The following is a 15,358-nucleotide window of genomic DNA, read 5'->3' as shown; positions in this document are numbered from 1 at the left end:
TGCAGTGTTCATCAGGCCCGCAACTAAACAGTGGAACAAGGGCCGTCAATGGCATGCTTACTTAGGGGCAATTCAGATAGGATATGATGAGATTTGGCTTTAGCCTTGTTCTCAGGAGGAAAGTGAAAGAAGATCTCCATCATCATGTTGATTCAGCGCTGTACAGACTTCCTGTGAACCTCGGCTGTCTGGTACTGCTTGGGTCCTGCTCGTGAATCCAGAATGAGCTTCGATGCCGACTGTTGGTTGTGCATTACTGTTTGGTTATAGGCGGCTAACCTAACTTGTCTGCAGTCAGAGAGTAACGCCACTCGTGCTTCAGCACGACAGATCTATTTCAAGAAAAATAACCAAGGCAGAACGTTTTCCGTATCCAACTTTCCATGAAAATACAACCAGTCAATAGTTCCATTCATCAGTGGTGCAGTTCCAATTCTCTGATTTCAATGTCTTTCTCGACAAAATTAGACGAGCATCGAGGTGACTTTTTGCTTGCCTTGAGAAGAAAGGTTCTCCTTCGAACTTAGAAATCGTAAACTTGGTTTATCTGCATCGGATATTTTACTTCCTCTGTGTACTTGTTCAGTAACTAAATAAAAAAACTGTGAACTAACAAATGAGTACAATTCCAGGCAAAGTTTATCCGCGATTTTATCATTCCACAATATCTCAAGAACGTGAGAATCCAGTCGGTGAAACTCTGACCCTATTCATTCAGTTTGTCAGATTGTCCGACCAGGTCGCTCTTCCTAAAGGGAAAAACACGTAAAACAAGAATGTTCGTAACACAATGACAACGCAACATTAAAATGAACAATGTTTTACACGCAAGCTGACACTTGTACCCTACTCTCTGGTTGCATTTTAATCGATCAAGTCAGGTGACCAACAGTCTATGACCTGGTGTCTTCCTTTGGAACGTGCATGAGTTATACTCTGGTTCGGTCACGTGGTGTTTCGGCACCGAATAACTACGCTGTCGGTTTACTCAACTCTCATATTTGAATAATGACACTTACAGAGCCTGAAGTTAGCATTTTTTCGCGGCCCAGCAATAGGATCTGGCCACATTAATCGGTACTCAAGTTTTGTTATGAGTGTTTTCGATTTACGCTTGCTTTATTGTTTCGAAGTCATGCAGAATTAGGATGTGATTACAAGATTGGATTTCTCATTAGATGTAATTGTTCCCAAAAAATCTAGCTCAACTAACGATCAAGAAATTGGATTTATCGTTTATCTTCCCTTCGGATGTTTCCCCGAGGGCGTGATTTTGAAACAGAAGTTAATTTCGCAAATTATATAACATATTACGTAACCCACAGGGTTTAGGAACGATTAGAAAAATATCGTTTCAGCCTTTCCAATTGAAAACTCGTAAAGTCAAGCTACTTCGCCTCTTCCAGAGAGGGCACCTGTCAGGCAAAGCGATGTTCTGTCCTCAAGATGATTTTTGTGTCCCTCTCGATTGTTCCAGGTTTCAGATGCGTCACCAAGGTATTTACCAAAAGGAGACAGAAAAATGGTTAGTCAGTATGGGTAAAATATTTGACAAATCCGTCAAAAAGAGTTTAGATGCTGCCGACAGCGTATTGTGGTAGATAGCCGAGTGCTTTTCCGATAAGGTTGGCAAACTTTTTGGATGTGTTTTGTGGACCGTTGAACCTTTGAATAAGTTCCTACAACTCAATGACAGTGTACATTACATACAATTTCTCTGGGGCTAGTCAGATAACAGAACAAAAGAGCTGAGTAAATTTTTGACTGTCCGGCGTTGATGGCTTTAGCGAACACTCACGACTCAGGTGTGTCCAGAGCTCATCTCGCGTGTAACTGATTGCGTGACGACAGTCCCGAGATTCCAGAAACCATCACGTAACCAACAGAACAAAACAAATCGACCACAATTACACCAAAATCTTTTCGGAAGAGTTGATAAAACGTGTGCGAGGTTCCAGCGAGCCATAATATAAAGAGAGAACAATACACTAGCGTACTTTCATGTAATCCTGAAGTGGTTTTCACATACGAGTTCCACTTCTGCATCCAAACTATCAAAGATGATCAAGGTCTCAAGGTCACGAAGACAGCACAACGTAGATCAACTCCTTGGAGCAAGTCCTTTGGGTTGGATGCTGGCATATCACAGTTTCCTTTCTGTTCTGACACCCGATTTTATACTAATGTTGGTACAAGCTACTCGAATAGGTGATTAGTCAACTGTCTTGCTAAAGTCAGAGCCATTTCATATGGGATCAAATCGGTGGAATAGATAGAAAGTTAGACAACAAGACAGGCTTGGTTATTCTGTGATTTCCATCTGAGATTTCCTCCTGGAATGGAAACGAATTTATGCTGAAAAGTCGCAAGGTAGTCGAACAGTCAACCGTTCAGTGGTGTTACTAGCTTCCACTTAGATAGAATACAGCGGTTTTCTTCTGAAAATCCATACCTGAATACTCCACTCTATTTTGCACAAAACACTTCACGTTTACGTGGACACGAGGCTCTGTGCAAAGCTGTAGAGTTTCAGAGGAACAGCGCTCCAAGTGAATAGGTCCTGGACTCTGGAATTGTTTACCCCCGAAGTAACCTATCAGTCCTGTCAGAGCTTCAGACTTACCTCAACGGAATCGACAGGTACCGGCGTGATATCATCAATGGTACGACGACGCCAGGTCATGGATGATATTCCGAGGAAGGATAGAAACGTCCTATTTGTAGCAAAGAGAATAAACTCAGGCAAAACAACGAAGTGTGGTGAATTCACCAAGCGCAAACTAACAAGAATGAAAGAGGGAACTAGTCAGCCTTTCAACAGACTACTGCAATATCCATGTTATTGTTGGACTAATAACCGAGTGGTTGATTTTTTGCACTTATAGGAACTCCGGTTAGGTCCAACACTGATAAAGCAGGTTAGAAATAAGCTCGTAGAAATACAACAGACGCAAGAGGTTCCTTGTATGCTGAAATATCGACTCATCAGAAGCCTATAAGAGTGACATACTAGGACATCAGCGTGAGGGAGCTCACTCAGTGATGCTTCACATCATACGGCAAAGCCCACTGGTATAAAGACCCTTTGTTTAAATCGGTAAATTCACTTTGGGGACGGCTTCAGAAACTCAAGAATGCCACTTCCGCAAAATCCGGTCTGCTTGGGACTCATGCAGTTGCCTCGCCTTTCACGTAGAATTGGTCATTCTCTATTAAGTTTCTGTCGTCTTGGTGAGACTGCAACTATCCAATAAGTACCGAAGAGCTGTCCAGAGCTTACGGAATCTCAGCTGTTGCTGAATCGACCATTTGTGTTCCAGGTTCAAAAAGTGTGTTTCAAGATTGGCTTTATCCTGTGTCCAGGACGAATTTAGTGTAGGAACTGATGAAAATCGTGCACCAGACCAAAACACTGGACCTAACGAGCGCAATCAACTGAATGCTTCATTTCCTGACAAACGAATTTGACTCTTTCGTCCTCCAATGAATATTTTTAACCCTGGGACTTCGGCCCGGGTTCAGTTTGTAGTACAATTCGTGTCCAACCCATTTATCGACTTCAAAACTGTGTCATGTTCGGCGCCTGCAAGAAGAGTACTTTTGACTTTCGAGAAATACACTCATTTGCAAATCAATTTGGTTTTCACGAGAGAGACTCAACTGAACCTCTCGTTTATGATATTCTACAACTGAATGTGCTGCACACAGGCTGCCTCATGATTCACTTGGCACGATATTATAGATATCACGAGATATCTCGTGAAAACCAAACTGATTTGCAAATGAAAACAGTCGAAAACAGTCCAATTTAGGTTCAAGTAGAACATAAGGTTGACAGAAACTCGGGGACTGCGCCTACCTGATGAGCCCCAAGAAAGGCGGAACCGGTCGCGAGCTGTCGAAGAGTTTTCAGCAACCTTGTGAGTAGTTTCCTTTATGAAAATACATTTGACTTTCTCAATTTGATGCTTCGCCTTTGTTTGTTGGAAGGTAGAAACCCTAACCCTCAGACTCACACGTGCGCTTATTGTGCTCTCTTTGTCGCATGCCACTACTCACGGACCGGATGTGGATTGTTGCACATTTGTTGTCACAGTAACCTGTGCATTCCGGACGTGAAAAATGAGCTCAGCTGAAGCTGGTGAGATTGTCTGAGCTTGGCGGCATGGCAACCAGTGGACACATAGATCAAAGAGGTGCAAAACAGATACTTTTCTTTCACTTTTCTAATCAAATTGGCCTGTCTATCGAATGATTAATTATCAGCGGGTAGTAGTCATACTGCGCATCAGACGGGTTCATTGACCAACTGGACGCCCCATAAATTCAATTCGATTTTGACATTCTTGTCAATTTGTGTAAAGTCTAGTCTATATTGATCCCATGGTTAGTTTTTTCCCATCAATAGAACCTCATGCATTGCTGGACATTGCGACAACCGCAAACGGTTCACTGTTCCAAGGTTGTCTGGATTCAGTGAACTTCTCTTCCAGCAGCCCGTACAGCCTTGGATGGCACAAGCTTGCTGTCGCGCGGACACTGTCCCGAGGGATGGTGCAGTCCACTCGCCGAAATGAAACGTCGCTGGCGGTTGTTGAGATGGCTGGATTCGATGCATATTCAACTGTGCAATTTCAACCGATGCTTTGGCAGTTTTGTCGTTCATTTGTCGTGTGGCGTTAAGTTTCCCGGTCAAATCGTACGTGAATCTCGAAAGTTATACTGGATCCCACCTCTGTCACTTAATTCAACGTGGGATGTCAGGAAGTTAGCGGCATCCGACGTTCTCGAGGATGTAGTGGGGGCACACGCCGGTTGATGCACGACAGAGAACCTCGTATAGATTCACTGCTGAACATTCTTTGTCGTTCGCCAGGTACTAATTTCCCCCAAGAAAATAACAACTGCCGTTGATGTACTGATTGCACTGTCCCTCCTCTGGTGCTTTCAGGTTTTCTGCAAGAAATACCTCCATTTGCCCTTGAACTTCAATTTTTGCACGCGCAAGATCACAGACATCTTGATATTTCAGTTCGTTAATCGGCTGAGTCAATAGCTATTCGCTGGCCGTGTAGTAGGTGAATCATTCATGAGATTCTTTTGTAAAATCGCGGATGTACGGAACACAAAATCCGCGAAATGATATTGTCCAATGTTTCACCAGGATATTGGTTCAGTTGATGAAACTCGTATTTGCTTACATAAATGCTCAGCCACACAGCCCATTGTTTATCGAATAGTGTCAAGGCTTTCTGTGGGATAGAACTTTTGCCGAGGCTCAGGGCATCAGACACCTATCTGTACTCAGATGAAGACGTGACATTTCCAAACTTCGTTTTTCAGTAAGTTTGGAAAGCTGGTAGGATTGGAATGCAGTCAGTAAACATTACTTTCCAGACATCCCTGCTGCCGGCTGAAGGGCTGGATCCATTCAGAACAGATCCCGAACGCACAACACGGCGAGGGAACAGACTACTTACTAGCGGATCAGAGTAAATATAGGCCGGAGAGTGAGCCACGAGTGGAGAAAACCCGCTCAGTGGTGAGTCTGTGCTCACATCCTCCCAGGCACATTATCTGGGTAACAGTGACGCAAGTGGAAAGGGAAGTATGAATGGAAATAAAAATGAGGATACAATGGCATCAACATTCTAGTCAAAATATATTGCACCTACGATGGATTGTTTTCATCTTTACCGCTTAAGCTTCGCCTCGCTCAAAACCAAAATGACTTTGCTCCATCGGTTGGTGAACAAAGTTTTTTCGTGCTCCAACAAGCATGGACGCGCCCAGGACCCCTCCCTGCCCATTCTCATTTAGGCGTGGCGACAGTCTGATTTGAAATGCAATTTGAGTAAACCTTGTTAATTCTGTTGTAGCAGTTTGACTGATACATGTATACGTATATATTTTATGTGGGCATGTGTAGACAGATAGGAGAGAGTGAAACCAAAAATCGTCTGGGATGTCTATCACCACTGGCATCTTTTACCTCCTGTTCTAGGCCGCATTCTCCATAGAGCACGCGTCTTTATGAGAGCAGTAAAGTGTGGTACCTTGGCAGTTTTTAGAATGAAAGGGAGAGGGGTAATCGCTTGGTTACAGTGCGGTCGGTAGAAACAGGGAAGGATTGAAAGGGCATGTCATCTAAGGCGAGCTGAAAGTCACTTTCTATCCATGTACGCTTGTATTCTTACACTGAATCCGACGAACCACAGAACGTGGGAACTCCATTGATGCGATGAAGCTGGGATGCTAAAGTTTACACAACCCGGGAACCTGTGGTAAGTTGATGTCCATCTGACCACGTTGGTAACTTGGATGACGCGACGGTCGTCGGGTAACATCGTCTTCTCTCTGATTCCGAACTCAGATATGCATATGCTTATCCGAACACCTATAGTGGCTAGTAACGTGACTAGCCCCCCCTCTACCAGTCATCCGTTAACCAGAAGATTGAGACCCGGTAACTTTTGGGCTTTAATTGATGACAGAGTTAATTCTTTGGTATTTTCGAAAGCATAGTCTTTTGGAGCTGAGGAAGGCTACGAGTGAGGCTGAGCTGTTTGATACGGGGCTTTCCTTGAATGATTTCTTATCTGTGTATTTCTCACCAAGATGTTGATGCACAGGACTAAATCAGAAATGCGCCTGCTGCGTGGTGCATCACAGCCTCTTTGAAGGCAGAATGTTCGTCCCAACAAATTTATATTTAGTCGCCGGAAAAATGTACAAACTTTGTGGAAAATTCTAGGGATTCTATTCGGGTTAACTAAACATTCTACTTGGTTTCTTGTGGTAACTGAATTTTGTTAAAAATGAAGATGAATTTCGCTTGGTGTTTCACGGAAAACCTCACGACTTAATCAGTGGCCTGAATGCTATTCATCAATATTAATTTTGGTTTCTTTTCTGATATGTTCTCATTTTGTCGTCCGAATTTACGCTATGTTCAAATTCAACCTGGTACTGGTACAACTGACCGCCTAATCTAAAATCGATATCGACTGGCTATAGAAACTCAAAATATCTGGCAAACCCCTTTTCAAAAATCACATCAGAATGCTTGATATTCAAGAGTTAGCTTGCACCTCTTGTAAAAGCAACCTTGAACTTACCTAGCTTATGTAGTACAAATCTTACTCAACTACCCAAGTGGATTTCAGTGCGATTGTGCACGAGAGAGCTACCTTGAATTGGGAAGTCACTTAGCTGTACTGTGTTCATACATTTGGTTACCAGTACTTCTGTCACGATACAGTAAGTTCTCAACGGAAGAATTCGTAGGGCAGTCCCAGGTGATAATGTAGTTGCTTGCGTGTCGAAAAGGCTTCAGCTGCATTGCCCGATAATCATTCCCAGTTGTTGCCTGTCTGAAGAGATGATGCAAGTGATCCACAGAAGTTTAGAATAGACGTCTTTTGAGATGAACTTGCATAACTCTCCTGATTGAGGGTGGGGCTACTATATGCAGTGTATACCCCAAATTGACGAAGTCAGAATGGCATCCACTGGCATTTTCCATAATCCTATTTGTGGTTAGGGCTTTGAAAGTAGTTGTTCAGTAGCTGGTGGGCAGTGTTCAGGCTACTCGGTAGCCCATCGCGCTTCCGCATACCCTACTGCAGTTGTTCAAGAGTGAGTGCACGTGCTATGACCACATTATTGAGATGACTACACCATGCTACTCTTCAAACTTGGGGAAATTCAAGATTAGATGAATTATATTCATCCCGTTCGCATTCTTCTCCCTTCTCCTTAAGCGAACCATCAAGTTGATAAAATCCAACGTTACGATACGATCAATACATGAATACCGAGAACTATGTATGGCCTGAAACACCTTTTCAGGAGTGTAACTACCGAAACAGCCTCTCAGGCTGAACACGGAATTGACCTGCATTAAACACAGGCTATTCTAAGAAATAACGTGGTAAAGGACGAGTTTTGGTTGTCTGGCTGCCTGACATGCAGGTGAGGTGACAGTGTAGACGAGAGATGAAATGAGGAGGGATCAACTATCCGCATGAATAACTTATGTTAAGATGTGGCATGTCTGAGTAGATGGGTCTGGCTAACGGATATGTTCGCCCGATTAATTTTTACCCGCACCCACGATGGGCGAAATGCTAACTCGGGAGCGTGAGGGAAAGCAGACACCCACAGACACCCTAATTTGAACACGTTTTCTTCGGGGGATTCGTTCGTGCTGCAACAGTGAAAATTTTTCCTGTTGGTTTTCCAACGCGAAAATTGACAGTTTCTGCGTAGAACATCAGGGGAGAAACGCACAAGGCCTATAGACTGCGAAACAATATTGGAACACTACTGGCTACAGAACGAACTGCAAAAGACGACTCTGTGCCTACCGGAACCCCCAACAAAGACACTACTCCTTATTGAGAAGAACACAGTTGTTGGCGAAATGCAAAATATCTATCCCCACCAAACTACTAATTTGTATGAAATAAGAGCGTTTTATTTTCGTAATCTGAGTTTTCTTAACTTGGGCGCGTTGAAGAACTGAGTACACTATAAATGTAAGTTGGTATAGGCATTCTCAACAAGATCGTTAAAAAATCGTTCAGCTGTAGAACGCTTTCGGTGCCTGACTGCCATGCCACCCAGAGGAAGCACAAGGGCTGGAGTACTACCAGGTTGCCTGAGCCTAGACAGGGGAAATCGAGAGCCAGAGGGTCGGGTTCGACCACGGACCTTCTGGACAGTAAATTAGCACTGAGCCATCTCTCAGATGATCGTTCTGTTTACTTACAGGCCGCTACTGCCATGAATGAAACTAGGCCCTGTCTTACCATTCACCATTATTCTTTACAGCTTATATGATCGGAATTTTTCCTCCTGTCTGTCAGTTCTTCTTCAGCTATATTTTGAATGTTTTTTTCAATAACAGCGTGCAGATTTCGGATTCGTCAAACAGGGTGACAAGTATACCATACCTGTTTGCGTCTCCGGCAAAAGCTGTTGTAGAGAAATACTGTGATCTGGCTGAAAACGTCTCTTCTTATAAACGCTAGGATGGGAATTGAAGTCCTTGGACTTCACCACCCCAATCTTTTCACAAAAAAACATTGGCGGGATGCCTGAAACATGGTACTGTACAAAGCTGAGCATGTTCTAACTACGACCAGTTCCGTTAGATCAATCCTATCCGACGCCACAAGGCAAGTGCTTCGCGGCAACCAGATCGAGCAAGTAGCCTGTTTCGAATCGGTTAGTAGACTCATCGCATTCCAATGGAAGGATGGATATATTTGTGCGTATACCGACTTCAGAATGTTAAACAGGTATCTGATGTTTGATAGGTCACAACTACTAAGATGTCCGGAGCCAGAATAATAATAACAATAATTCATCGACGTAATACACTACTCATAAGGTTGTTGAAAACTCTTTGACAGCCCACAACAGGCTTCACTCCTATTACGGCTCATCAGGTGGGCACAGTTCCCGAGTATCCATCGACCTTATGCTTTGCTTGAACCCAATTAGCACAAAATTTGACTTTTGACGGGAGACCTCTCGTAAGTGACGTCCCAAGTTAGGCTCCCGTTGAAACCAAACTGGCATGCAGATGAGTGTACAAGTCGAGGATGTCGTGTCTTCATTTGAACTCATCCAACTTATTTCTGTTCACTCTTCCCGTCCCACATGCGTCACTGTTACACAGTTGGTGTGCCTGGGCGGTTCTGACCACCCAATGCCCTGATTGGCTTGAAAATGAGTGTACTTCGCTAATTTCGTGCGATTTCGGTTCAGGTAGAATGTGAGGTTGACGGAAACTCGTAGAATGCGCCTACTTGATGAGCCTCAAGAAGGGCAAAACTGATCGTGGGCTGTCGAAGAGTTTTCAGCGACCTTATGAGTAGTGTTTTACGTCTACTTAACGGCCTTTTCTAGCCGTACCGCTCTCCGTTTATATCAGAACTATCAGCCTAGTAATACCCACACAACAGAAGATAGTATACGGGATCGAAGATGAATCGTTCTTCTTGACGAACTCCTTGGCAAGAATCTCTCTCTGACCGGAGTATACGGCTGAGTGGAACACTAGCGAATGCTTTATTGTCATTATAAGTATCGTTAACGTTGAAAGCACTTTGCTTAAAATCAAAATCGCCCCTGCTGAAAGGCCGAACAGTACTTCGCAGTTGTTTTTTGGAACGTGAGACAGCCCATCGGTTAGGACGCAAGGCCAATGAATGGACGTTCCATAGGGCAAACTTGACTAGGAAGCTTGTGACTGTGTCCGCCCTCGTGCTTCCTTTGAGTCGTGTAGAAACTATACATCGAAAGGGTTTCCCAGCTGAACGCATGCCTCATCGACGATTGATTTCATAAACAGTGAGTTCGAAATGACTTTACCCCGTAGGTTTTCGGATAGGTTTGATACTGCGCCATCAAGCCATGTGCTGGACGGGGAAGCGTGATCAACTTGCGCTTGGTAGGATGCAAAGCAAGCATCCACCCAGTTATTTAGTTGTGTCACGTGCCCTCCATCCCGATCAAACTCTCGTCGGGTGTTTGTTTGATGTCCTTAGATTTTATACCCACATTCTACTTGCGCATGACCAACTATGTCTGGTTATCGTCAAAAAAGCATCCGCTGAACTTCCAGCTGCTGTTCCTATCATGATTTGGGGTCAAAGTCATAGCTTTGGAACTTAAGTAGTTGGCTTCAACTCTGGAACACTTACTCCGAGTTGACTCCAATGCGCCAAGGAAGAGCGTCCCTGTGCCTTCTTTATGAAAATAACTCATTTGAACTTAAATTGACGGAGCGTTTTTAAATGATTTTAGTCCTCTGACAGCGTCTCCTAAATCGATTCTGACTCCATCTGTTTCGCAGTTCCAACTATCTTTTTTTCTGCCTTTTGAAAATAATCCCAAATCGCTGTCATTCATGGTTTGTGTGACGCCAGGTGTGACTCGGAAATCCTGCGCGCTAAATACCCTAGCGTCCACATTCACAGCATAATAAATGAACAGTATAAAATGCTATATATTCTCATGCCAAGAAAGCATATGTGAAAGGGAGGTGAAAGAAATCTTGACCTTGAAGTCACGTGTGTTCACGTAATGTCGACAACAGAATATAGAACACGATAATAGATGGAGTAAGTAGGAAATCCTTAAACAATAGACGAGCCATTTTTATGCTATTCTGCATCAGCTGTATGTGGTGAGGACACTCGGCCCAAGCACATTGCCAAGGACAACAAACTGGAATGGAAACGGAAGTTAATTGGGAAATGTTGAGGTCAACAGTTTATCAAGATCAATTCCACTTCGATTATGGAGCCCTCCGTTTTAGCCCAACGGTTTTGTAGTGCTCTGCGCATGCACACGCAACAGCATACTTAGATTTTCAAATTTGAAATGTAGTTGAGTTTTGAACTGACTTGAACTGAAAGTGTAGTTTGTTGTCTCCTTCCCCGTCTCTCTCTCCATCTCTGTCGCTCACTTTACCTGTATAACACTGACGAAATTATCATTCCCAGGGGATTAGGATGTACCACGTCTTCATTACTAAGAAATGACACCAGGCCTCCTGGGAAATTTCCAAGAATAGTAATGCGAGTGCAGTCGATCATCCTTGTTATTGTATTGTTCTGTTGGGTACTGGTGTAACGGTGATACTACTGATGGGGGCATGCGAGTAGCATGTTTTCTCGTAAATCCGCTTTGTGTGAGATCTATTACGGAGTTTGTGGAGTCACTCTGTAGCGTTTGCTTGCAACTGGGTGACAGTCAATGAATATCCGGGAAAGTTCAGGAAGGAGCGTTCAAGGAGAAGATGTATATTCAGTGTTGTAAACAAGATGTCCAATAGTCTGTGACTGTTCAGTTGGCATTTTCAGTAAATAACTCCGCAACGAAGGCCTTCACCCCCTTCACTGGTAGAACCGACAGACAGGTTTCGTGCTTCTCTCCCTTTCACTCTGCTACAGCATGAAAGCAACGCATCCTAGCAGTTGTTCGTTGGAAGCTTCTAAACTGTTGTGTAATGTCTTTGAACATTATCCATGATTCGGCTAGCGAGTTGACGGCCAGCTAATATTCGTATGGTCTCTTCATCCCAAGGGAGCATCAATTCAAGTGAACAAAAGTCTCATGCGCCCTGGCACTGATTTCCAGCATAGGAGTGGCGTCAAACGATTGAAAAAGTATTGACATATAAGGATATTGGAAAAGAGAAAACTAATCAACCAATAAGCCACAATTGTAGACGAAGTGTAACGTGAGTTCCGTTAAAGACATCAGGAAGTATGAAGGTAAGTTTTACTATGGGAAGCTTACAACTGGCCATTGATCCAATCTCTGAGGTTAGTGATTAGTCTGCAAGCGCTTCGACACCATTGGAGCAGACATCATGAGCGCACACTGATGATGGGCTCCTCTCAAATGGACAAGAAACGTTTTCGAACAGATTGCCATATTCGGTGAATACATCAACAGTTTGCGGTTGGTTTGTTCGCTGAGCTGGGCAGTTTGGTTGCAACGGTTTCACCACCAATCGGGGTGACATCATCAGTGCGTTGTTGGGGGTTGTAGCGGGGCGTAGTGATGGGCCAGTCGTTGTGCTTTGAGTAGCGGTGTGTGTGTCACTACAGGTGCTGCTAACCGGGGCTGACCTTCGATCTTTCCAGGTGGGTGATACCCGTCGTGTGTCTGTGGTCCTGATCAACATCCACCTAATGAACGGCAGTCAAATGGATTCGAGTCATCAGTATGTCGAGACACTGAAATTGAGCTGCGCTCTACAAGTAGACGAGGCTTTGAACGGACTGGAATAAAGTAGACGCTGAAAAGGAGTTCTAACCAGCATCGTTGTGTTTGCTGACCGGGAACTAAACTAAAACAGGTCTTAGAATTCAGTCGTGTCAGAACATGTGCTTCAGAGACCTTGTAATAACCCAGTGGTCCTTCTGAAAGATTCCGACCTGTATCGAAGTGGAAATCGCATCCGGTTGGGAGGTCATAAGCCCCATGAAATGATCTCATGGCACAGACAGTGGTCTCAGCCTGCGTGCGTGAAAGGCTTACTGCTGAACTTTGTTGAATAGTGCTTCAGTATAATCGGAGGTGGTGGGAAGCAAAACATTGTTGACATGCTAAGTAACACCAAATGTCCTGGATTCAAAGTCTTCCATCCTAATGACACACCTTCGCTACAGAAACGCTTCCTTCGGGTGAGTAACAGAAAATAAAAAGCAGTTTACAACGACCATAGGGTGAACGTATATATACGAAGGGACGCAAAAATATGCGTAATGTTTGCTGAGTATCACATGGGGTGGGGTTGTTCCAGATTCGGTTTGGACATAAGATATGCATCTAACTTGTTCTTGAAAATGGTTAAACTCGGCGAATGTACAACTTTGGGAGGTAGGGAGTTCCAAATGAAACATACACGGACCGCAAAAAAGTTCCGTCGAAAGTTCACCCTCGAGTGAGGTACCGCGAGCGAAAAGTCATGCCTCCTGCCCGTTCGTGGTCGACGTCGGACAAAAAGGTCTTCCAGCGGATGATTAGGTGTTTTCAGTATATTATATGTTAGAATTAGGTCTCCCCTGATGCGCCGATAGTAGAAGTCGAATAGGTTGAGACTGGCAATCCTGTCTTCGTATGGTTTATTTTGCAATCCAATTACCAGCTTCGTGGCTCGATGATATATTCGCTGTAGAAGAATTATGTCTTTTTGAAGCCATGGTGACCAAGCTTGTATAGCGTATTCCATGGTTGGTCGGATGTAGGTATTGATTACTCGGGGCAGTGCCAGTCGAGTGAAACGACCAAAAATCCGTTTTAGGAGCGACAGGACTTGTGAGGTCCTCTTGTAGACGGCTGTGCATTGCAAGGAGTTTTTTAAACAGCTGCTGACCCACACGCCAAGATCTTTTTCTTCACTAGTCCAAGAAAGTGGTTGTGGACCCAACGTATAGTTATATGCAAAGGGCTTCCCTACACGGAGCATTTTACATTTTTGGAGGTTAAACGGTAGTCTGTTTTTCAGTGACCAATCATAAAGTGTATCGAGATCTTTTTGTAATCGGTGACAGTCTTCAATGGTGCGTATGCTTGACCATATCTTGATATCGTCTGCGAATAAAGTGATTTTACTGCTCACGAGCTCAGGTATATCGTTTACGTATAATAAAAATAAAGTAGGCCCAAGAACAGAGCCTTGGGGTACTCCACTTGTAGCTGCAATTGGCTTGGACAGAGCGCCGTCAACACATACACGCGCGTCTCGGTCAGCCAAATAGATTTCAAGCCAAGCCAGCAGCTTTCCCGTAATACCATAATGCTCGAGTTTTTGCAACAATATGTTATGGTTCACGCGATCAAATGCCTTGGAGATGTCTAGATAGCATGCGTGAACGGGATTTCCATTGTCCACAGCTTGCGTCCAGTCGTCTAAGGTAATGAGGAGATTGGACAGACAGGATCTGTTTTTTCTGAAACCATGCTGGGCAGCCGAAAGCAATCCGTTTTCCTCTAAGTGTTTAATGATTTTGTTTGCCACCAGTCGCTCAAGCACTTTGGAGATCACCGGCAACAGAGTCACCGGCCGGTAGTTTGACACGACCGAACGATTACCTCCTTTGTATATGGGAGTGATAACGCCCTTCTTCCAGTCGTTGGGAACCACACCGTTATTTAGGGACGAATTGAATAACTCAGCGAGAGGTGTGCATAGGGAATGAGCACACTGCTTGAGGATAAATGGTGTTATCTGATCGGCACCGGGAGATTTTCTGTGATTTAGTTCAAGTAACGTTCGGAGTACACATTTTGGAGTCACAATTACTTCATGTAGGGAGGTGGGCGGTGAGGGAGACATAAACGACATCCGGCTTATATATTCCTTCTGACAGTAAACAGTGGAATAGAACTCCGCCAGTTCTTCAGCTGCAGCTGACGCAGTGGCCGTCAGTCCATTAGGGGTATGCAGAGGTGAAATACCCGGTTTCACAGACGCCTTATTATTAATGATCCAATAGAGAAGCTTCGGATTTTTTTCCATTTTCTCTAAAAGCATTAGCTGGTAATCCTTTTTGTCGCTCACGACCAGCGTGTTGACTTTATTTCTTAGTAACCGATATTTTTCCCATGTTGTTGTTGTTCGGTGACGTCGGTATTCAGCCCAGGCTGCATTTCGCTCCAGAATCCATTTTCGGGTTCTGCTTCGTAACTTAAAATCGAATCCCATCTGAGTATTCTTTGGAACGAAGTGGGAATGCAAACGTATTTTATTGACCAAGTTCCCCATGAAGCTAGACCATTGCTGGTGGACGTCTGGACCTTCTGAATACCAGTCCGTACAATGACTCAG

At 44.1% G+C, this 15,358-nt stretch overlaps 1 protein-coding gene across 1 annotated transcript in view; it reads right to left on the bottom strand.

Annotated features, from left to right (window-relative positions):
- T265_04403 (hypothetical protein) overlaps positions 1 to 11,170 on the bottom strand; it is a gene marked incomplete at both ends in the record, with an annotated part of 32,826 nt that extends 21,656 nt beyond the window's left edge. The window contains 2 exons of the mRNA XM_009169142.1: positions 2,624 to 2,714; positions 11,085 to 11,170. Of these exons, the coding sequence (XP_009167406.1) occupies positions 2,624 to 2,714; positions 11,085 to 11,170 (177 nt within the window). The remainder of the gene's footprint in view (positions 1 to 2,623; positions 2,715 to 11,084) is intronic.
- Between the last annotated feature and the right edge of the window lie 4,188 nt (positions 11,171 to 15,358).

This window comes from Opisthorchis viverrini, assembly GCF_000715545.1.
Source record: "Opisthorchis viverrini unplaced genomic scaffold opera_v5_72, whole genome shotgun sequence".
NCBI classification, from domain to species: domain Eukaryota; kingdom Metazoa; phylum Platyhelminthes; class Trematoda; order Opisthorchiida; family Opisthorchiidae; genus Opisthorchis; species Opisthorchis viverrini.
Note: the sequence above shows the minus strand (reverse complement) of the source record. Positions and strands in the feature narration are given on the sequence as shown.